The 24,068-nt window shown below is 53.9% G+C and overlaps 1 protein-coding gene across 3 annotated transcripts in view; it reads left to right on the top strand.

The window, feature by feature from the left end:
* The window catches only part of KCNC4 (potassium voltage-gated channel subfamily C member 4), a 24,399-nt gene extending 629 nt beyond the window's left edge, over nt 1–23,770 (top strand). The window contains exons 2-5 of one of the 3 annotated variants that reach the window (XM_023725336.1): nt 1–125; nt 13,039–13,975; nt 16,077–16,280; nt 23,518–23,770. The exon at nt 1–125 is cut by the window's left edge and continues 53 nt beyond it. In XM_023725336.1, the coding sequence (XP_023581104.1) occupies nt 1–125; nt 13,039–13,975; nt 16,077–16,280; nt 23,518–23,579 (1,328 nt within the window). In that variant the 3' untranslated portion in view covers nt 23,580–23,770. Of the gene's footprint in view, nt 126–13,038; nt 13,976–16,076; nt 16,281–18,766; nt 18,937–23,455 lie in introns of those variants that run through there. The other 2 variants (XM_023725337.1, XM_023725335.1) reach the window with 2 other exon arrangements.
* Nucleotides 23,771–24,068: the final 298 nt, after the last annotated feature.

Raw genomic sequence — 24,068 nt, 5'->3', positions numbered from 1 at the left:
CCCTGCAGCGCCTGGGCCCACACGAGGGCGGCGCAGGCCCCGGCGCCGGGCCTGGGTCCTGCCGCGGCTGGCAGCCCCGCATGTGGGCGCTCTTCGAGGATCCTTACTCGTCTCGGGCGGCCAGGGTGAGTGGCAGGATCCCAGGTCTGCGAGGGGTCGTGGCGGTGGTGGGTAGGGACAAGATGGAGAGGGAACAAAGGCTGTGAGTTATCTTACCCTGGTGGCGGATGTTTCCTCCTCCCTCCCCTCTCCTAATTCACCTCCGCTTACTTGGGCTGTCTGGGAAATTACACACTCCCACCCTCTCCCAGCACGCTTCATGAGATTGCACACACTTCACTTACTACTTGGATCTAATCCCAGCTGTCTCCTTTGCGGCATCCCCTTCCAGAACGTGGGGTGCCCTTAGTTCAGCTCGTCTACCCCCTTCTCTGGTCTCTGGTCTGCACAGGCCACCATCTCCAGCTGCCCCCGACTCCACAGGGCCACGGTTTTGGGGAGCTGGGATTAGGCCTTCTGCTCGGGTCAGACAGAGTTTAGGATAAGAAAACTAGAGTGTGCTGAGCGCCTACTCTGTGGCAGGCGTTGCACTAGATGCTTCTATACATGCCACCTTATTTAAATCCTCCCAGCAGCAGCTCAGTGTGCTAGGAACTATCAGTTTTAGAGAAAAGGACACAGGCTCCAGCATCGGCCTCTCATCCAGGTTTAGAAGAGGCCTTTCTTCCAAGGCGACAAGTCAAGATGCCTACCCCATGTCATGTCCCCAAGGGACACACCTGGCAGGGAGCTCACCTGGCATGACCTGGCCTCAGCTGAAGTGAGAGAGAGAAGCAGGATGGGCCTAGTCTTCTAGGCCCTTCCAGCACCCACAGCTAGTGGCGAGCCGTAGGCCGCCAGCCATGATACCAGATTTGTTACCACTTCTTACTGCTGCAGCACAAATTGGTTTCCCAGAAAGTGTGGTTCAGGTTACGGATTGAAATGGGTGTATGGGGCTGAGGGGAACAGGTTGATTTAGGCAAGACCTAGTCCCTTCCCACCAGCCCTCCCCCCATTCCCACCCCAAATCAATCTAGGTTCCCTTAATCCCTTTACATGTTCGAGTGTGGTGGGGGAGACACTCACTCTCCCCGTTATAATTTGGCAGCTAAAAAAAACCCAAAGGATGGCTTTACCAAAAACAACCACCACCACCACAACAAAAAAAAAGCTGCTGTCAAGTGGGAGGAGTCCATGGCTTTAAATTATTTAAAAAGAAAGCCCTGGGGGCTGGTGTCTGATCATATGGCCAGCATCCTGAGGCCTGGCTGGGGCCTGTCTGGGAGATAGGAAAGGGCAACATGATTTGTTGGATCTGGACTGCTTCCCGCTGTGGATGGCATCCCAAGTTGTCATGTTAATGAGTCTCAGAGCCCTGCCACCTTCCGCAGCACTGCCTCAACCCAGTCATGGAAGGAAAAGTTCCATTTCCCCACCCAGGGGAGGGGAGGAGATTGGGGGATGGGGTTGCAAGGAGGGGCCAGGCTGGCATACACGCTAGACCAGGGCAGACGTCTCCTGCCTTGGAAGAGAAGGGAGGTGTCGGGCTGTGGCGTTCCAGGCTGGGGCTGCAGGCACCCCAGAGCAGCCGCTAGAAGGGAAGGACGTTATTCAGGACTGAGCGTCAAGCTAGAGTCAGCTGCCTTCGTTTCTGTCCCTGCAGTCCTGACACCAGCCCAGAAGGTGAGGGCACAGTAATGTCCCTGGCCTGAGTCTGCTGTGTGATGCATGGACTTCACATGCAGTAAACTAACCCTGCTAGTGTCAGTTCTTGGCTGGCTGCACCAGAAGAGAAAGACAACCACATATAATCCAGACTCTTTGAAAGCTAGTAGGAGGAGGAGGCATATTTAGCTTGGTAGAGATGGGGAAAGGGGACAAGCCAGGGAGGCAGGAATGAGATGAGGTGGTTAGGGGAGCCAGACCCTACTTCTGAGCCTTCTGGGATCTCTGGGGGCTTTTCACCTGCTTGTGTTTTTTCCTCTGGGATTCCAAGGGATTGTACCATCAACGAGTTTATTTTCTCCTCAACTCACGGCAGCGTGGCCCAGCCAGGCGGCTCTGAGTAAGCTCAGAGCCTTGTCTGCCCCCTTGGAGCCCTCCAGGACCCCAAGATGTTGTTTTTGATATTAGGTGCCATTGAGTTGATTTTTCAACTCATAGTGACCCCATGTGACAGAGTAGAACTGCTGCATCAGGTTTTCTAGCCTGTAATCTTTACCGGAGCAGATCACCAGGTCTTTCTCCTGTGGAGCCACTGGGTAGGTTCAAACTGCCAACCTTTCAGTTAGCAGCCGAGCGCTTAACTGTTGCGCTACTGGGGCTCCTTGGAGCCCAAGGTACTTTCCCTTTTTGACGTGGAATCACATCAGCCAGGGCATTCTAGCTGAAGTCTGAAGTTTAGGGGCAAGGCAGGATTAATTCTTCCCATTTCAGCGATGAGGAAACCAAGATTCAGAGGAGTTAAGTATCTTGCCAGAGACGCTTAACTAGTAGCAGAGCCAGCAAGCCACCCGTAGTTTCCAACCTTCTGGCCCTTAATACTGATGTGAATAGTTGCATGGAGCCTTGGCTGGCATACATGCCAAAAGAGGACGTGCTCACTGCTAAGGAACACAGGTAAAGGCAAGCCCTCCAGCTGTTCATGGGACACATGGTGGGAGTACATAATTTTTTTTAAGTAATTAATAATAATTGATATTTATCGAGCACCCCATGCAGGTACTTTGCTATGTAGTTTACATTAATCTCTAAGCCTCCCAGGAAACTTAAGAGGCGGGTATTATCCTCATTAAGTTTAAAAGGGAGGTATTATCCCCATTTAAGAGATTAGGAAACTGAGGCTATGCGAGAGTAAACAACTTGCCTGAGATCACACAGCTTGATAGTACCTGGGCTGTGAATCAAAGCCAAGGTTCCTTGACTCCCAAGCCCTTGCTCTTCTGATTGTATCATGTTCTTTCCACTGAACTAGGCTGTTTTCAAAGTGAAGAAGTGGCTCCTTTCTTACTCTGGCCTGGGAGGTGTTCTGAAGTTCTGTTCTTCCTGTGGATGACATCAGGAAACTCAGGGGCAGATGGGGACATCCAAAGGGAACTTATTCTCTTACCCCTCTAGGCCCGAGGGTACAGTGCTGTGCTGGGGGTACTGGGGCTGAGCCCTCCCCTTACTCCACTGCTCTTCCCTACCCCAGCCCTGACCCTGTAGGTATGTGTGCAACTTTCCCTCCCATATCTCCTCCCTTAGCCATTGCCTCCAGAAGGGGCCTGCAGCCAAGAACAGCCATGCTGCAGAGTGGTGGGCTGGGGGTGCTCGCTGAGGGCGAATAAGGGCAGAGGATAGCGCTCTGCCCCAAGGCTTCTCTTCTCACACAGCAGCCCGGTCATTTGAGAAGTGCGTTATGACAGAAGCAAAACAGACACAAACGGAAAGTGAACTGAGCTGATTATGGGAGCCTGTTGCCTAGCTACCGGCCTGGCCCACGGAGCCATTCCTGTTAAGTCAGGCTACAGGCCTAGGGTGCTCACTCCTGCTCCCTTCACTGTGGCTGGCCCGTGGGCAGCTGCTGCTGTGGTTCTGTTGCTGTGGCCTGACCTGGGGGGCAGGCACGAGGGGCAGGCTGGCCCTGTCCCTACCTGCTTGCTGCCCACCATCCCAGGCAGAATAAGAGCCTCACCAACAGCTAGAGAGGTTTCACAGCTTGAGGGGGACCAAAGGGGTTTGGGCAGTGTCTACAGCTATAAAATCACGCTTTCCCCCTTTTCTGAGGGCAGACAGGAGGGCCTGGTGAATGGGGACCTGAGACACCCGCCCTCGCCCCCCATCTCCAGAGGTCTTGGGCTGGGCTGGCTTTAACTCAGTTAGTGGCCCTGTTACAGATTATAGTCGTGCTAAATCAGTTCCCGGATTGAGTTTCCCCACAATGTTTCCCTTCTGAAGTAGCCCATAGGATCCCCACTGCTCCAGGAATGCAGCTAGAGCTGGCTTTAACATCTCTTAAGCACCCACAATGTGTCAGGTGCTATGACCTGTGCCTTCTTCTAATATCTCGTTTGGCGCATGTGAGCCAGGGATTACTAACCTCAATTTACAGAAAAGGAAACTGAGGCCCAGAGCGGCTTGCTTAAGGTCACACAGTTGATGGCAGACTAGGATTCAAACCCAGCTCTCGTGCATCCAAGACTGTGTCTCGGCAGCCTCCTGTACCTTCTCCTTGGAGAGAGCCTCTGGCTTTAGGGGGGCTCCTAGGGCACCTCTTAGCTGAGAGGGTGAGGGACGAGTAGAGATGTTTCTCTTCTCCACTCTCCTCTCAGCCTTTCCTGTGTTTCTTCCCCTATAGACTTAAGCTCCGGTCTCCGTACTCCCTAGAATTGCTCAAGTCTGAGTTCTCTCTCTCTTTTTCTCATAGTAGGACTTTCTTGGGGAAAAAAAGGAGACTTGGTTAGGAGTGGAGGCCTGGTTTTCACTGGTGCAAGCAGAGGAATGAAACCAAGGCCTTCTAGGAAAGAAATTCAGAGCTTCATTCTTGCCCGTCCCCTTCTGAAGGCCCCCACCTGGCTTCTCTGGACCTGGCATTGCCTGGGACTTGCAGAGCCTCGGGACCAGCCAGTAGTGGTCATCTCTGGCTTCTGAGTGAGGGCCAGGGCTAACAGATCCTCTGCCATCTGGGCTAGAGTGAGCCAGGAAGGAACCTAAGCCCGGGAGGCTGGGCACCCTGGCCTGCCTGCCCAGCCCCCCAGGAGGGCAGGATGCCCCAGGGCAGCCCCTCTGCCTCCTTCCTGAGGAGCAGGAGGGGTGCAAGGCTGAGGGCTGCAGGCCTCCCGCAGACGCTGCCCTGAGGCAACCTCCTTGTTTCCTCCTGGGTTTATTTTGTGTTTCCCTCTCTTGCTCTGAACAGACCAACATTTGCCTCTGAACATCTTGTCTCTCGATGATGAGGTGTTTCTGTTTGTCATCATTTAGGGTGGGATGTGGAGTGGGGAGACAATAGAATAAACTTGGGCTATTTTGGAAAGTGGGGGGAAGAGCAGTCAAGAGCAGAGTCAAGCAGATGGGCCTTGGAAATTGGGAGCCCCTGGGCCCCTCACTTCTGCCCATGGACAGTGTTGGCCTGGGATGCTGGGCACCGAGACACTCGTGCCATCCTTGCCCCTGGGCACAACCAGCCTGCCATGACCTCCGGCCCAGCTCCCTGCTGGGGTTTTCATCAGGCTGGAGGGGTGGTTGTCTGGCCCCTGACAGGGGTCCCAATCAGCCAGTGAGCTTGGCCTCCCCTGGAGAGCAGTTGAGGTCTGAAGGCCCAGGTTGTTAGCTGCTGTTGAGCCGGCCCTTCCTTCACTCATGGTGACCCCAATGCACAAGATCGGATCATTGTGATTCGTAGAGTTTCAATTGGCTGATTTTAGGAAGTAGTTCGCCAGGCCTTTCTTCCTAGCATCTTAGTTTGGAACCTCTGCTGAAAACTTCCGCATCATAGCAACATGCAAGCCTCCGCTGACAGTGCTTGATGTACATTGGCTGGAAATCAAACCTGGGTCTCCTGCACAGAAGGCGAGAATTATACCACTGAACCACCGCTGCCCCGGGGGGCCAATACCTGGGGGTATTCCTGAGCATACCTTTGTCATCTCTACCCCTAGTCAGCAGAGCTGATGATCTTTCCTCGTGGCACACTCTCTGGGACTGGGAGAGGGAGTAGCCATTCTGAAATGCTGTAAACATTCATTGAGCACTGTGTGCCAGGCACCATGCTGGTTTCTAGAAATAGAGTAAGAGAGCCCAGGTTAGGTGGAGTAGGTGGCACTTGGTGAAATAGGTGATAAGAAATGGTGACAATAATATAAGCTGGATCATGAGAGAAGCCACAGTAGTTGTTAAAAAAAAAATAAATAAAGGTTGAGGAGGAAGCAATAAATCTCAGCTCTTCATGGAGTGGGGTTTGGGGGGTGTATAAGGAACCCTGGTAGAGCAATGGTTAAAGTGCTCAGTTGCTAACCAGAGGTCGGCGGTTCAAACCCACCAGCTGCTCCACTGGCGAAAGATGTGACAGTCTGTGTCCGTAAAGATTACAGCCTTGGAAACCCAATGGGTGGTTCTACTTTGTCCTATAGGGTCGCTATGAGTCGGAATTGACTCGACGGCAGTGGGTTTGGGTTTTTTGATAGTCTTCAGCAAGGAAAGAGAAGATGAGCTGGGTGGGCCTGGCAGGATGATAATGATTGAGCCCCCTTAAATAATGTTGGGGAGGAGACAGGTTATAAATAAATAAACTTTCAATGTGGGTAGTGCTGAGCCATGCCAAGTTAGGGAAAAGGGGAATTTTTTGGCCAGGGGACCAGCCCGATCAGAGATGGGATCGTGTGGGGCATGGCTAGGCAATAACTAAGAATTGCGTTTGGCGTGACAGTAGCAAGTTCTTGGCGAGCAATCTTGACTGGGCTTAATTCCTTCTGGGGCTGAGACCCATCTGCTCTGGGCAACCCAGCAGCTTGGAGAGGCTCTTAGTGGACGGGCATAGGTAGGGGCTGGCTCTGGACACCGGGACCAGAGGGTCCTGGCTCAGGGTGGGAGGGGCCAGGGTCAGGTTCTGCTCCTAGGGGAGCCCAGGGAGGGGGACCCTTAGCTGGGATCTGGGCCTCTCAGTGCAGGCTGTCCTCCAGGAGCCCAGGGACAGCTGAGAAGTGCCTTACCTGGCAGAATCCCTTGCCTTTCCTGGCTCTTTTTCCCCACGGCTGCCCCACTCCCTTTCCAGCACTAGTGCCTGGGCACTAGGATCTTGCTTCCCTGGAAAGCTCACCCCATTCCCACGGATCTTCCTCTGCAAGTGTCTTTGGCTGTGCTTTCAACTTTCCTTTCTCCTACACGCCATCCTTAATACAGGCTGGGTTTTTGTGTCTGACTCTCCTTATGTTTATCTGTCCATCTGTCTTCCTAGCCCTTCTTCCTTTTGGCTCCCCCACCCCCAGTTACTCCCCTCATTGAAAAGTCAATTTCCAGTGACTGGTGTCTGTCACCTGTCCCCTGAACCCAGCATGTGCCAGATTCCTGAGACACTACAGGCTCTGTGCTGAGTTTTACAAATACGATTTCATTTAATCCTCAAAACAACCCTATAAACACACCAAGCATGCTCTGGCCTCAGGGCCTTTGCACTGCCTGTTCCTTCTGCCTCTCACATGCTTCTGGGTCCTCACATGGCTCACTCCCTTCAGGTCTCTGCTAAGATGGCACCTTGTCATTGAGGCCTTGCCTGACTGCCCTATTTGAAATAGCTCCCCTACCCTCATATGGCTTATCCCCCTTTCCTCTTTATTTTTCTCCCTAATGCTCATATGGGAGTCCTGGTGGCACAGCAGTTAAGAGCTCAGGCTGCTGACCAAAAGGTTGGCAGTTTGAATCCACCAGTCGCTCCTTGGAAACCCTATGGGGCAGTTCTGTTCTGTCCTATAGGGTCACTGTGAGTCAGAATTGACTCAACGGCAGCGGGTTTGGTTTTTTACTTACATTGTCTGGCGTACTATGTATGTTACTTATTTGTTTGTTGACAGTCCCTCCCCCACACGCAACACTAGAATGTAAGGTCCAAGGGGCAGAGATGTTTGTCTCTTTGTTTCCTGCTGTTTCCCAGCACCTAGAACAGTGCGTGGCACATACTAGGAGCTCGGAGAGGTTAAGTAACTCAGCCAAGGTCTCACAGGCAGTAAATAGGAGAGCCCGACTTGACCCCACACTTCCACCAAAGACGGTCCTAGGGTGGGGCTGGTGGAGGCGGCTGGTAACAGAGCTGGCCCAACAGCTGAAACATCTGGGCCTTTGGAGATGGGTGGGTCAGCTACTGTAAGACTATTCTTCTAGAAAGGCTCTCAAACCCTGAAATTAAGCCAAACTAATTTTTCAGCAAGTACTCTTTTGTAGGCAAAAAAGAGCCAGAGCTCAACAGGACGCAGCCAGCAGTGTGTGTCTGAGGGCTCCAGTGGGAGCAGGAGGCTGAGGAGAGGCACTCTCCTACACAGAGGTGGGGGTCCCCCTGTCCAGGGTGGAGACCCTCCTGCATCCTCCCAGCAGGCAGAAGAGGAGCTGCTACCAGCAGAGCCAGTTCACACAAGTAGTCTTCTGCTTGGGCAGTTTTGACTAACGGCTGAATCCGTGATGCGTGTCCTCATGCAGTAGAAAACTGACAGCTTTGGCCTTCATAGCCTAGCCATGGGAATCAGACTTGGTTTCTTCATCTATAAAACAGCATCTTTCAGTTCTAAAAAGCAAAGATTTTTTTGGTATTCTTGGCTCCAGATCCCACTAGCCTCAGCAGCTGTACATGGGTCCACAGGAGCTTATGCCTCCTCAGCTCTGTCATATCAATACCAGTTACCTGTTGTTGTTGAGTTGATTCCAATTCATGGTGACCCCATGTGTGTCAAGAGTAGAATTATGCTCCATAGGGTTTAGTGTGATCTTTTGGAAGTAGATTGCCAGACCTTTCTTTTGAGGCACCTCTGGGTGGATTTGAACCGTCAAACTTTCGGTTAGCAGCTGAACACTTAACCGTTTGTGCCACCCAGGGACTCTGTTGTATCAGTAAGAGCTACCATTTATTTAGCACTTAATTGTGTGCCAGGCACTTGGTGTGTAGTTGCTCTTTAATTCTACAGTAACACTACGAGGTAGGTACTAGTACTATCCCCATTTTATAGTGAACAAACAGGCACAGAGTGCCATTTACTGGGTTGAGTGGCAGGGCCAGGATGAGGAACCCAGGCAGTCTGTCCCCTGGCCAAGTCTAGCCCTGAGCTCCTTAGCTCTCTTTTGCCCCTCAATCTCGGCTCCAGGAGGCCCAATAGCCCCATGTCTGGGGATACAGGGGCCCGTAGGAGGGAGGCACAGATGCCCACTCCCAGCTGTCTAGGATGGCCTGGTGGGATCTGAATTGAGAGTCAGGCTTGAGGATTTGACCTCTAAGCAGACAGGTGTTGCTGTAGCGGCCTCCTCCCTAGGCCCCTTTCTGTCCAGGGAGGCCTCTGGTCAGTGGAACTGTGAAAAAGAAAGCAGTAACTCTGTCCCCCGAGGGAAGGCCTGGTGAAAGGCACCGATTGCAAGCAGGGTCAACCACTCAAAATAATTCAGTCTGGGGAATAACAGGGGGAAAAGGAAGAATTTGGGCCCTGAAGGGGAACTGGTAACTTCGGGACTCACCTGAGGCAACATGCCAGAGCCCAGACACCTGGCTGTATCTCCTTAGAGAGTGAGGGCCTCCTGGGACCTCCCTGCACCTGCTGCCCAGGCCTGGAGGCATCTCAGGGGAGACTGAGGCCCACCAAGGTTTTGTCAAAGGAGAAGTGGGTTCTCCCCACTAGTTTGGTCAGAAGGGTCGGAGGAAAGAGCTCAGAGCCAAGTCAGGAGACCTGGAAGCAGTTTAATCCCGAGCAAGTCATCTGCCTTCTTGTGCCTCCATTTCCCCTGATAAATGGGCACACTCAGCTACCCTTTTACCTGCCTTCATCTTCTGAAAGGAGGGAGGAGAGGAGGAGAAGTAAACAAATGAATAGTTACAAGGAAAGCAAAAGTGAGTGAACGCTACAGGAATCCAGGAGGGGTGGTTTACACCTCTGTACCTGAAGGAGTCTCTTGCATGCTGAGGAACAAGCCTGGAGGGGTGGGGGTGGCAGCTGAGGAAGACACCGAGGCCGGCTTCTTGGCCCTTCACAGAATGGCCGGGGCAGGCCCTTCCTCCCCCTCACTGCCCTGTGCTCAGCCCCTTGGCAGCTCTTCCTGAGCTTGTTTTTCCAAATCACTAATGAACTTCACGCTTGGGCTCCCAGGTGGGCCAACTCTCCTGGCTAACTTTTCTTTGGAGAAAAAAAACTCCCACTTCCCATGCTTCCTGGCAGAGCTGGGATATGCTCTCCCCACCCCTGACCCCAACTCCCACAGTTGCCTCTGCTTTGGAGGGGAGGGCAGATGGGCGGTTCCAGGTCTCTGGACCCCGAGCATTACTACTAGGCAGGCACCTTCACCAACTCATTTCTGGGTGGCCATGGAGAGCCCACAGGCTAGAGCCATTTGTCTAATGCCCACATCAGACTGTATTGTCTGGGCAGCCCATTTCTCAAAGGACAGAATATGAGGCTGGAAAAGGAACTTGAAATTTACCTTCACGGGGCAGAAGGAGGCAGGAGAAGCTCCAGGTAAAGTTGTAAGGTGGGAAAGTGTTCTGTAGTCCTCTCTCCTACCCCAACCTCCTTCCATGCCATTTCTCATCAACCTATCCATGCTAAAGTATAAATGAGATCAGTCTTATTGTGTGATGGGGGTCCATCCTAGCCAAAGGTGCACATCCCTAAGGGTGAAATTGCAGGCATCAGGGAGCTATCTGGGAGCAGTGTCGATAATTCAAAGAATGCTTTCCTGGGCCTGTGAATTGACCCTGCCCATGCTCAACTGCCAACCGAAAAGATGGCAGTTCAGGTCCACTCAGGCACCTTGGAAGAAAGTCCTGGTGATCTACTTCCCAGAAATCAGCCATTGAAAACCCTGTGGAGCACAGTTCTACTCTGACACACATGGGAGCTCCATGAGTTGGAATCAACTCGATAGCAACTGATTTAGGGAGGTGGTGAAGATAGTGTGACATGACGACAAAGTAGATAGTTGTGAGTTCAAATCTGGTTTCTACCCCTTCCAGGCTGTGTGACCTTAGGCAAGCACCTAACCTCTCTGATCTTCAGTTCCTCTGTAAAATGGGATGATGAAATCTACTTTACAGGGCCAGTGGGAAGATTGAAGGAGATACTGCATAGAGAGTGCCTAATAGTGCCAGGCACGGAATAGAGAGACAGCTAATGAATGCTCATTCCCAAAGATCCCCCCGCAGACTGGCTCCTGCTGCAGAAGCCCCAGAGGTGCTGCTGCTTGCTTAGTTTTCCTGGGTCCCTCTGTATTCTACATTGGTGTTGTGCGGTAATAAGAGCAAGGTGTATCCTCCCCATCCCGGTGCAGACTCCTAGTGAGGGAAGCATCTCTGAGAGGCAGGCCTGGCTCTTCGTTGGCCAGGGTAAGGCCACAGCCAGGTAGAAATCAGGGTGGGGCAGGCATGGGGCTTGCCAAGTTGTTGTGGTGCCCTGGACCTCCCTCACCTGCCTGCTGGGGCTAAGTTGTCTACTCAGGGAGGAAGCCCACCCCACCCACCAAGCAGGACAGTATAGCATGGGCCGTGGGAGTGCACCCTGACAATGGTGAATGGCATCACATGAATAACAGATGAAGGCTCCGTAATTGGTGTTATTACACATGCATTTCATCTCCAGTCATAATGATTGGATACTTAAACCCTGCGGTTCCTCTGCCGAGCGCTGCTGTCATCATTCTAGCCGAGATCCCAGCAGCTGTCGGCATCAGCCGCTGCCACTCTCTGAGCTGATGGTGCAGTTTATTTTTCTCTGGAGCTCAGTATCCCAGGAAATGGAAGCTGGTTATTCTGGGCAGACCACCCTATTTCCTGCCACCGTGTGTTTTATCTTCTTCCTTCAGAGACTTCTCACTGTCTGGGGCAGTCACTGGGGACATCCTGGGGTGAGGCAGGAGAACAGGGCTGGACTTGAGGCTTGAGGGGGTAGGTCATGGCTGGAGCTGTGGATAATAGATAGGCTCAGCTGGCAGAAAGAGGCCCAGTCATTCCCTCCTGCCCCCTGCCTCTGTGCATGTCCCTTAAAGCAGTGGACTTCAGACTTTAGGGAGCATCAGAATTACCTGGAAGTCTTGTTAAACAGATCACTGGGCCCCACTCCCAGAGTTTCTTATTTAGTAGGTTTGGGTGGGGCCCAAGAATTTACATTTCTAACCAGTTGGAGTCCCTGGGTTGTGCAAACAGTAAACAGGCTAGGCTGCTAACTGAAAGGTTGGAGGGTTGAGTCTACTCAGAGATACCTCGGAAGAAAGGCCTGGTGATGGACTGCCAAAAAATCAGCGATTGAAAACCGTATGGAGCCCAGTTCTACTCTGACACACCGGGGGTCTCTGTGAGTCAGAATAGACTCAATGGCAACTGTTTTCAACCAGTTCCCAGATGATGCTGATGCTGCCAGTCCAGGACCTCACTTTGAGAACCACTGCCTTAAAGCCTTGTCCTTCTAGTGTGATCTGTGGCCCAACAGCCCTACCTGAGAGCTTGTTAGAAATGCAGACTCTCAGGCCCTGCCTTAGACCACCTGACTCAGAATAACATTCTAACAAGATTCCCAGATGATTTATATTCCCATTACAGTTTGAGAAGTTTTAAAGCACGAATGCGTTGGAGGTGGGCAGAGGTATTATAGGCAGGGCTGGGAAGCTGTAGTTCCCTGACCAGTTACTTCCAGCTAAGAGTAGCCTCTGCCCTCTTCTGTGCACTGTGATGGTTAAAAATAAAAAATTGGGAAGCCTTGACTTAAAGCAGCCAAGCAGTTGGATAAAGACCCTTTGAGGAGAGAATTCCACCTCCGTAGGGTTTGCAATAGCTGTGATCTTTTGAAAGTAGATCGCCAGGCCTTTCTTCCAAGGCACCTCTGGATGGATTAACCGTCAACCCTTCAGGTAGCAACTGAGCACTTAACCGTTGGACTCCATAGTATCAATAAGAGCTACCATTTATTGAGCACTTATTGTGTGCTAGGCACTTCCTGTGTAGACACTCATTTAATCCTACAATAACACTGTGAGGTGGGTACTAGTACGATCCCCATTTTATAGCGAGCAATCAGGCACAGAGTGTATCATTTACCGGGTGGAGTGGCAGGGCCAGCATGAAGAACCAGTCATTCTGACCCCTGGCTGAGTCTTCTAGCTGCTGGCACCTTACCTCTCCTTTGTCCCTCAGTCTCTTATTTTGTACATTAATCCTGCCTCTCACCATCTGAAGGACTGCCTGGTGACCCATTCCTCCCCTCCCCCAAGCAGAGGCCTCTGTCCCCAGCTACTCCCAGGCCAGTCTGACAGCTACCACCTTCCCTCCTCCCCTGCCTACAGGTGGTGGCCTTCGCCTCGCTTTTCTTCATTCTGGTCTCCATCACCACCTTCTGCTTGGAGACCCATGAGGCCTTCAACATCGACCGCAATGTGACTGAGATCCACCGCGTGGGGAACACCACCAGTGTGCGCTTCCGGCGGGAGGTGGAGACAGAGCCTATCCTGACCTACATTGAGGGCGTGTGCGTGCTGTGGTTCACGCTGGAGTTCCTGGTGCGCATCGTGTGCTGCCCCGACACGCTGGACTTCGTCAAGAACCTGCTCAACATCATCGACTTTGTGGCCATCCTGCCCTTCTACCTGGAGGTGGGGCTGAGCGGTCTGTCGTCCAAGGCGGCCCGCGATGTGCTGGGCTTCCTGCGGGTGGTGCGCTTCGTGCGCATCCTGCGCATTTTCAAGCTCACGCGCCACTTTGTGGGGCTGCGCGTGCTGGGCCACACGCTGCGGGCAAGCACCAATGAGTTCCTGCTGCTCATCATCTTCCTGGCCCTGGGCGTACTCATCTTCGCCACCATGATCTACTACGCAGAGCGCATCGGCGCCAGGCCTTCTGACCCGAGGGGCAATGACCACACCGACTTCAAGAACATCCCCATTGGCTTCTGGTGGGCCGTGGTCACCATGACGACGCTGGGCTACGGGGACATGTACCCCAAGACATGGTCGGGCATGCTGGTGGGGGCTCTGTGTGCACTGGCTGGCGTGCTCACCATTGCCATGCCTGTGCCCGTGATTGTCAACAACTTTGGCATGTACTACTCCCTGGCCATGGCCAAGCAGAAGCTGCCCAAGAAACGGAAGAAGCACGTGCCACGGCCACCCCAGCTTGAGTCGCCCATTTACTGCAAGTCCGAGGAGACCTCGCCCCGGGACAGCACCTACAGTGATACCAGCCCACCTGCCCGGGAAGAGGGTATGGTCGAGAGGAAACGGGCAGGTGAGACTAGGGACTGGGTTGAAAGGCCCCCTCCCTTCCAGTGGCTGAGCAAGTCCCCAGATGGACCTCAGCCTTTGGAATTTGGGGTTTTGTTTTTATTGCTCTGGGCTTCCCTAAGTATAAGAGCTGCCTTTTATGAAGGCAAAGTATTGAGGCTGAGTTTCTCTATCCTCTGGTTCTCTCATAGTTTCCTGAACATCAGGGTCTGTGGAATGAGCATCTCACCCAGGTTAGGCTGTGATGGACAATGCATGGGACTGTAGATTAGAAGCCCTGGTTTCTAATCCCATCTTGGCCACTATGCTGTGTGCCCTGAGGCCAGTCACTCTCCCTCTCTGGGCATAGATTCCTCACCTGTAAAATGGAAATGATATCAATGTCCTACCCCCGAGACTTTAATGACACTCAACTGAGTGACAGATAGGAAAGCACTTTGAGAAGTTAAAACCCCTTTACAAATGTCAAGCACTGTCATTATTAGCAGGAGAATAGGGCAGCTGTTCTTCCAAGGTGTATCAACACATGAATCACTTCTTCCCAAACGCTGGAGTCTAGTGTCTCTTGGCCTAATAAATGTGATAACATAACGGCAGTGGGAGGCTGCCTTCTGTTCAGCTCAAACTAGATTGGAGTCCTGGGCTGGAAGTTGACATGAGATGGAAGGGAAATGAGGAGGGAGTAGCCCAGAGAGTGTTAGGAGGGGACAGAAGATGGGAGAAACTGGCATCTGTGTCCTGGAAGGGGAGGGCCTGGGGGTCTGATCTTGTCCTTAAACAATGGGAAAAGTCATCCCAAAGAAGCCTCTACCTGAATCAGGAGATGGAGAAAGGAAACCAGGTTTACCCACAGCAAGATGGAGTGAGGCTGGAGAGGTGGAAAGACACCCTGCGTCTTAGGTATGGAAGGATTCCCAAGGGACGCTGGGGATTCCTGGTGTGGGAGCCTTTGGATGCAGGCCATGGGGAGCTGAGGGTGGAGCTCCTGGGCTGGGGGGTGGAGTGGGACTAGTCCTCAAGGGGAGTTGCCTGACCCAGGACACTCCCCTGTGGCCTGTTGGCACGTGCCCATCATACACGCTGGGTCATTGAAAGGCCTAGGTCTTCCGAAGACCCTGAGAGAGGAGCATCCCCACCAGGCTCCCCTCTTTCCTCCACCAAAGTGGTACCCCCTTCCCCATCCCTGAATATCTATCCCGTAGCCCAGTGCCCCAGGGCATTTCATCTGGCAACTGTTTTCAACCAGTTCCCAGATGATGCTGAGGCAGAGGACTATTCAGGGCTCTGAGGCCTATTCAGGGCTCCGAGGGAATCTTAACGTCAATATCAAGTTCAAGCACTCGATCCGACATACACTTCACTGTGGATGTGTCAGCCATGCCCTTCGCCTGACCCTAACTGGCCAGTGCCTTCAGACAGAGCAGCACCGCCCCCAGATCTTCAGATCGAAGGGCCCAGCTTCACCTGTGCTGCTGCCTGACAGACAGGGTTTGGTGCTAAGAGCCCAAAGCAGAAATCAAAGCCGCTTCTTCACAGCGCCCTTCCAAATACAGGTGGGCCCCAAGAGCAGAAGGCTCTAAATCCTCTGGGCACTGGACTCTAGCCTAGATGTCCAGGGAATGAGACTGACTGCCTTCACATTGTCCAGGGAGAGCAAGCCAGGGAAGCTACTGTAAAGGCTCAACCCTGGCAGTTTCCCCCCACCGCACACACACACAAGAGGCCAGGCATTCTCCAAGGGAATGCAAACTCATCCAAATGTCAGCCTGAGCCAGGCCCAAGGAGGAGGCATTTCTATAGCCTGCCTTGGGCTGAGCTCATGGGGCACCCCTCAGCAAGCAGATTTGCGGAGATCTTTGCTGGAGGACATCTGGGCTGTGGCCCCATCCCCCAGGAAAGACCCTAGGCCAAGACTGGAAGGGAAGCTAGCCTTCAGACCAAGCACAGCATCCTGCCCCCAGGAGCAGGCCTCCTCCCTGGTTCAGTGACACTCCCTCCCAAGTCAGTACAAGGCGCCTTTCTTGGGTTGGGATGAGAGACCCCAGGTGGCCTATGAGAAGGCCCAGACAGCCCCTCACCAGCCTCCTTTCTGTCTGCTCCATCAGACTCCAAGCAGAACGGTGACGCTAATGCAGTGCTGTCAGACGAGGAGGGAGCTGGCCTCACCCAGCCCCTGGCCTCTGCTCCCACTCCCGAGGAGCGCAGGGCCCTGCGTCGCTCCGGTACCCGGGACAGAAACAAGAAGGCAGCTGCTTGCTTCCTGCTCAGCACTGGGGACTACGCCTGTGCCGATGGCAGTGTCCGGAAAGGTATGGCTCCCCGGGCTGGGCAGGTGGGAAGCCCCCATCTGTGGGATCAGTCTCCCCAGCCTCCCCCACAGAGCTTGAGGTCCCCTCTTCCCCTGAGACCGTGGCCACCATCCCCTCTGCCTTGGGCACGCCCCCGCTTTTAGGTTAGGCACCCTGATCTCCCAGGCTCTGGATTAGAAAGGCCTCCAGCATCCGAAAAAGGTACACACAGCTCCCCTCCGCCCTGAGATGTGCCATAGGAAGAGCTCTGGAAGGCAGTTCTAGGGGATGGGGGCACACCAGCTCAGGGGCCCCCACCCCTCACTTCCATTTTTATCACCTTCCTTGGCATTCTTTCCCTCTGGTTTGTGCTGCTACTTCCAGGCCTAACTCAACAGGATCACTACCAGTCCCTCCCTAGGCCTCCCGTAAACACAACTAAGACTTTCCCAAGCAAGTAGTCCCAGGAAGTTTAAACAACGTTTAGGTGTCAGTGTAATGATGAGATGCTGCTTGTGTGAAGTCTTCAGAGCAGCCTGGCACCGTGGAAATTCCACAGGCCCCACATCCTCCCATCCTTCAAAGGGGGTTCTGGAGCCCAGGATGGTCTGGCCCAGCTCTGCAAGCATGTGGAATGTGACTGTCCTCTTGAGGCAGAGCCAGATGATGGCCAAGGAGAGTGGGTCCCATCTGAGGCAGCATAGGATTTGGGGAGTTAAAGAGAGCAGCCCATTCTCTGCCTGTCAGGGGAAGCTGGAATTCTATCACCAGGCCCCAAGCCAGTGGCAAGGGCAGAGCAGAAGTTGGGCGGTGGAGCTAGAGATTCCTGACCTGAAAAAGTAAGGCAGAAGTAATCAAGGATGGCTGAGGGCCCCTGGTGGTGGAGAACCAGGGGTCTCAAGACCAGGAGCTCCTTCTGCCCAGTTTACAATTACCTTTTTGTCTTTCTTGCCCTGTCCCTGTGACCTAACTTATTTAAACATCTTGCCATCTCCCTTCAAAACAAAGTCTTTTCCCTGGGTTCTCTGGCCTTTTCTTAACCAGCCATCTTTCAGCCAGATCTACTTACTGAAGCTGGTTAGGATACCCCAACCCCCAGACCAAAACTGGGTTGAGGGAGGCAGGGGCAGTGGCTGGTACAGGAATAGCCTTGGCTGCCTCTGTCCCCCCTCCCCACTAAGGATGTCCCCTCACCTGCTCAGCCCATGCTGCCTCCCAGGGCATGCTCCCAGGCACTTTCCATGGTCCCTTCAGCGCCACTGTTCCCATGGGAATCCCTAGTCTGGCCCAGCTTTGACCAGGCCCTGAGAGGTGTGTCTCCTGCTTTGCTGGGCATATGTCCTATTGGGTGGCAGGAGCAGTAACAGTGGTCTGGTATCTGGAAGGAGGTGACCCAGAGGCCCTAGCTAAATGGCTGCAAGTGGAGTATGGTCAGACCTCTTGGACCCCAGCCTGTGTTCATCTGGTAACCCCTGGCCTCTGTCCCATCCTTGGGCTCCAATGTGCCTTTGTCTCTCACCCCCCATCCCTAACATGCAGTGGCTTCCACTGTGTGCTCGTGCAGACCCAGAGCCTCGCTGTGGCTGGAACATGCTAAGGGGAGGGCCTAGAATATGGGTGGGGGGCATCCCCTGTGCAGGCACTTGAGCAGAGCTTGAGTGCTGAGCATCCCTGCTGTCTGTGTCCTATGAGGGGCTCAGTTGAGGTAGAAGTGTGGAAGAGGCTGTGAGGGTGCAGGTTGGCAGAGGGACCATGTGTTATTGAGGACAGGTCACACCTGGGTAAGAGGGGTTGCACGTGTTCATGCGTGGGGCAGGGGAGCTTGTGTCCCCCCACCAGCTCTCTCTGGGGTGCCCATGGGGCCTGGCTGCTCTATTTTCAAGATGCCTCCACACTGCTTCTTGGCAACAAGCTTGTAGCTCAGCCAATTAGAGTGACCTTCGAGAGGGAACAGGTGGGTTGCTGGGAAACAGGCCCTGTTAAGCAAGTGTAGCAATTAGTGTTGCCAAACTCCCAGTGCACACTCGGCAACTTTCCTCACACCACACCATGCCACCCTTCTCTGCCCTTAGGCTGCATTTAGGACCAGGAGTGACTGAGGCATCCTCTAGCCCAGACCCCTTCTTAGCCTGTAGCCATGCATGAGTTAGAGTGTGGACTCTCTGGGAAGAAGGTGGCAGGTGCTAATTAGGGCTTCCTAGGGTTGAGGAAGACAGGTGCTGGAGGCTGTGGGGTCTTCATGCAGCTGGGCTATGGAGCAGCTGGAGGGGAACTTACTTAGGGGCAAGGACAGGGCAAAGGTCAGCTGGGTATAGGGGCCCTGGAGTCTGTCCTCTGGAGCCCAGGAGTTGCAGAGGCCAGGGAGAGTCAGAGTCCCCAGGAGAGCCAGACCCCTCCGTACCAGCCCAGGGCACCCGCCCTGCAGGGTCCCCTGGAATGCAGATCCTTTGGACCTGCTCTGGAGAAGAGCCACACTTCCCTGACCCATGTGCCTTTTCTTCACCAAGGCTGTGAAAAGTCCCGGAGTCTAAACAACATAGCCGGAGCAGCTGGAACCAGTCTGGGGCTGTCTCTGCTGGCGTCTCGATACAGCTCACCCTACCCTCTGAGAAAGCTCCCACTCTCCCACCCCTTCCACCCCCTCACCAGCCCACCACCTGGACACTCTGCCCCCTAGCTGCATCCTCCCTCTCCTTGCCTTCCTGGGCACAAACTCACACACAGGCATTCACATGCCCTCCCCAGCCTGCCTCCTAGCTTTCATTCCTCCTTGGGCTCAGCACTGCCCACAGACTTGGGTGGAGGGAGCCGGTGAGGATAGAGGAGGATTCAGGCCCTTGAGCCTCTCCTCCACAGCATCTAGCTCCGCAGAACGTTCAGCTGTGAACTCAAGAGCAATGGGGAGAATGCTCCCAGGGCATTTACCCTAACCTACCTGCCCCCTTCCTGAGCCATAGGTGCCAGCCCACCCAGGACCAGTCTTTCTGGGCCCTGCCTTCCTCTCGGGGTCCCACCAGGGTGAACCACGCAGGCCAGACTTGTACAAGGTGATCCACATGCGCACCTGGGGCCAGTCCGCCTTGCTGAGGAGCCATGCCTATGTTAATGTTTATAATTACAGCAAATGCGTTTCCATTCCTCCTGGCTTTTAACTGGCAACCAAAGAGCCTGCAGTTGAATGACTCTGTCTGTCTGTCCATCCCACACCAGCAAGGAACAAGACTGTCACATGGGGCATCGTCTGCTGGTGCAAAAGGGGCCTGAGCCCGGCTGCTCTAAGGAGCAGCGCCTTAGACCAACAGAGTCCACGGGCAGTGCTGCTTTGGGAGAAGAGGCTTGGTGCTTTCCAGGTCTGGTGTGGCGCGCAAGCGAGGTTCCTAGAGTTGGAGCCCCAGGACTGGCTCAAGCCCTGGATGGGGCTTCAAGGTGCAGGGATGCCCTGCTCTCTGGGGGCCCTGCCCAGATCCGGTGGGTGACACCCAGTGGCAGAGCCCGGCATTCATCTGCGCACTCGCCCAGGCTGTGGCATCTCTCTCTCCATGCTGCTTCCTTTGCTTCCCCGACAGTTTTTCTTCCCTCTGCCACCCCCCACAAACTCTCAGCCCTGCCTCTGAGTCACCTGCGGCTCCCACCCAGCCTCAGCACTCTATACTCCTGCCAGAACCAGAGATTCATCTAATTTCTATAATTAAGTGTGTTCATTTACCTAACGAGCCTGGGAGCACAAAAGGTTTGTGAGTCACCGGGTGAGCAGGAGTACACCTTGGGCAGGGGCAGCTGAGGGAAGCGCAGAGACAAAGCCACCCTACCCCCACCTGCCCCTGCATAGCCCCTTGTGACTCCCAGGGAGGCTGTGGCTTGGCCTGGGACGGCCAGCCAGCCACATGTGGCCCCCTGCCTGAGCAGTGGCACCGAGCAAGGCTCTCACAGGCCTCCTCAACCCTAGGAACTCCTCAGCCGAGACATTTCCTGTTTCACCTGATGGGAATTAGACCTGACAGCAGAGCCGTGCGCCTGGCAATTTTTAGAGTCAGATTATGCAACTTTGTAGAGGGAATGACTAAGTAAAGGCCGTATCTGCTCCTTCCAGGGTGGGCAAAGACAGGCATAGCAAGACCACACTCAGGGACTCAGCAGGAGGCTGGGAAATCTGGGGGCTATGCAAAAAGGTGAAGGGGAAGGAAAGATCAGATTATTTCACGGTGAGGGTGGTGCACAGCCTATGCCAGGAGCACCTCCTTCAGCCTACGGCACACACGAGAAGATTCCTTCCAGATAGGTCTGTTGAAGGCAGGTCCTGGGATGCTCCAGCTCTGCTTCAGTCTGTGGGGCCGGCCTTACACTTGCTCCCAGGGTAAAGTGCCCCCTGAGCGTTGAGAAGAGAGGATACAGAGGCATCTGTGTGATTTCCCTTCAGAGGAGGACAGGTCACTTTAAGGGACAAGAAAGCCCTGTGGAGCAGGATGGAGACGGCTGGGTGCTCTCTCCGCTCATAGCTGAGTCTAAGAGCCCAGCTCCTTCTCCTTCATGAGGACAGGTCCTGTCCTGCCCCCAGAAGGCTCCCTGGCACCAGGGCTCCAGACTACACGGGGACATGATGAGCTAGGTGTCCAGTTTAGCGTGAGTACCGCTATTTCTCTTCTGACTTGCCTTTCTGGTTTAGGGAACTGAGGCAACTATTTCTGTGGCAGCCCTCAAGTTGTCAGGAGCCCAAGTTTCCACGGCACCCACCGCCTCCTTCCCTCCCGTCCCGCCTACAGGGATGGGCATGCTCATGGCACCCCTATGGTGGGCACAGATGTCCCTGGGCGATGTGGTACAGTGGTGCCAAGCTGGAGCCCTAGTGCCTTGGGGGCATGGACCCCACACTTGCCTCCTGGCTCTCTGGCTCTGCAAGAGAAGAGACAGGATCCAGCTAAGGGAGAGTAGAGTAGACTTGCCTGCCGCCAGCCACCTCTCAGGACCTCTGAGCCTTCCCAGGGACCTGGGGAAGGACAATGTGGGTCTGTCCTTTCCCAGGACAGAGCCCCTACTGTACACCAAGTTTTGCCTGAAGAGGAGGCTGCTTGCATGGCCTCAGGCTCACCCAGGCCTGGGGCCGCCCTTTTTGGGAGAAGGCTCACCCTCCCATCCACACTCTGAACACTCTGAGAGCACAGTTTGTATTTCCTTGGATCTGGACTTGGACATACACTCACTACTTTAGTTACAAGCCTTCCACCTACCTTTACAGGAGGCCTGGCCCTGGACCACAAAACCTCATAGCTGCAGGGGTTGTCCTAAAGCTGACCTTCCACCTGCAGCTAAGACAGCAGCCTCCCTACCTGTGCTCCCACAGGGAAAGTGGAGGAAGGGAAGACACAGGCCTCTAACATCCCAGGTGAGCATGGGATGCCAGCAAGGACTCACTGCAGAGTTGGGTTTCTCAACAAGATGCTCAGTCCCTTCCTGCAGAGCAGGGAAGCAGCCCTGGTAGAGTTCTTAACCCTACCTTGTAATCTGTATCAGGACTACTGACAACCCTAGCTGAGGCCACTTCTGTGGGCCCAGGTAGAACCAGAGGGGAAGGTGCTGTGCAGCCTAGTGCCCTGGCTGGGTGAAAGTCAAGGGATGTACCCCATGGGGCCATCCTTTTACAGAGCTTCCTGGGAGAGGAGGGCTTTCTCTGCCCTGGCCAGATAGCATCACTCTCTGTAACCCCTGGCTCTTACCCCTGGTTGGTCAAACAGGCAGATTCCAGAATGAGACTCTTGGGAAGGCCCCGCCTCAACTCTCAGAGGCCCCTGAGGATGGAAAGCCCATGGAAACCCCTGGAGAAGGCAACCTAAAACCACTGTCTCCCCAGAACAGGCTGATCTGCTCCCCAGGTCCCCCGACCACTTCACAACGTTGTCTTGACTCTCCTTCTGCCTCATACCATGCCCACCCAAGACCCCTTGGTAACCCAGGCATTCTCACCAGTGTGTCTGAGGACCTGGTTGCTCACAGGGAGGACCAGAGTCCGCTATGAGTTGGGCATAAGTGAGTATCTGGGTATTGGCTAAAGTTATATAGAAAGTTTGGGGCTGGGAGTACAGATTAAGACTACAGCTCTCTGCTTGTCCCGAGAAATGGAGCTCTGAAGAGCCTTTGATTTCTGTGGTTTTCTCTAGGACTATACTCAGGGGCCCAGAATACAAATGAACCAAGGGGCAGTCTAAGACTAGGGTGTAGGCCTCCTGAGATGGAAACAGGATCACTCCAAGATGGGATCACCCTTTCCCTAGTAAAGTGATGGAAGCTGTTTATCATGGCCAGGCAGCCCAGGATGGAAGTTGTGCGGTCTCTATGCTGAAGCTGACCCCACCTTTACTGGGGGACTGGCCTGTGACCACAAAACCTAATAGCTGCAGGGGTTGTCCCAGTGCTGACCTGGAGGGGGCTTGACCTCCATCTGCGCTACTGACCCAGCTCTGCAGATGGGTCAGCAGCCCCCCTACCTGCCTCTACCTGGGCTGCCACTGGGAAAGTGGGGAAAGGGGAGACCCCGGCCACTGACATCCCAGGCTGAGGATGGGATGCAGCTAGGGCTCACTGAGGGTTTGAGTTTCTCAACAAGATGCTGTTTTCTGGCCTTCTCTCCAGAGATGGACACATTCATTCTCCCTGACCTTCCCCTTCAGCATTCACCTGAGGCTGTGTGCTCTCTGTTCCTTCAGATTGAGGAAGGGGGTCCAGGCATGGCATGGCAGTATACTTAGGGGCCTTCTTGGGCTCAAAGTCCTCTTCACCAGCCCCCTGGGCAATGGAATAGCCTGGGGTGGTGATGGCAGATGGAACTATTTGGGGGAGAGCTCAGGTTGGGCAGGAACCTTCCTCACTGCCTCCATACCAGGCTGCAGAGCTGTGACCCTTCGCCCTACTGCATTGGAGCTTTGAAGACCTGGGGCTAATGGTTCCTGGAGTCCGTTACCTGAGCAGGTATGGAGACAAGCTGTAACATCATCTATGAATCAACTTAGCCTAGAGCTGGATCAGCAGAGGGGTGCTGAAAGGACTTACCCCATTCCCTGACCCATCCCTGCTCTTCCTGGCCTCTTATTCCTTATGCTCCTGGCCTGCTCCTTAGCCCACATCCTGTGGGTCAGCAGCTGGCTTCCTTCTAACATCTCACTCTTTGTTTCTCCCTTTCTTTTGCTGAACTCCTTGCCCCCCAGAAGGCAATGTTGAGCCGAAAGCGTGCGTCCCAGTGTCTCACACCTGTGCTCTTTAAACACAGAGACCTGCCAAGACGCCCTCTCGTCCAACTATGCCCAGGCTGAAGTCCTCACCCTCTCTTAAAGCTGCACCAACGCAAGAGAGACAGGCAGACAGACAGAAAGCCAAAGGCTTAGGGAAACTCTGGAACCGGGCAAGAATCTTTCACTGGGAAAGACTCAGATATCCTTGTTTGCACAGGACTGATGGGAAACCTCCCATACAACTCTCGGGGCCTGGAGCCATCTGGGTCTAATGTTCTGTTCTACTGTACATTGAAGAGATATATATGCACATATAGTATCTATATTCATACATACTATACTCTTGTGTGTAGTGCACGTGCTATTGGTGGTCTGTCTTTGTTAGGCTGTGTCTCCCCAAGCCCATCCCCTACCCCCAAACTCCCATCCCTTCCCCCTTCACAGATTTCTTGTTGATTCTGTTGAAAACATGTATGAAATATCCCAGGAAAGGTGTACCTAGGCCACCAGTCTATCTGGGTGGTCCCAGGCTAGACTTTCCCTTTTGGAGGTGTTTCCCCTGTTGGTAGGTGGCCAGTTGAAGGCCATA

This window comes from Trichechus manatus, unplaced genomic scaffold (assembly GCF_000243295.1).
Source record: "Trichechus manatus latirostris isolate Lorelei unplaced genomic scaffold, TriManLat1.0 scaffold00297, whole genome shotgun sequence".
Classification (NCBI taxonomy): domain Eukaryota; kingdom Metazoa; phylum Chordata; class Mammalia; order Sirenia; family Trichechidae; genus Trichechus; species Trichechus manatus.
Note: the sequence above shows the minus strand (reverse complement) of the source record. Positions and strands in the feature narration are given on the sequence as shown.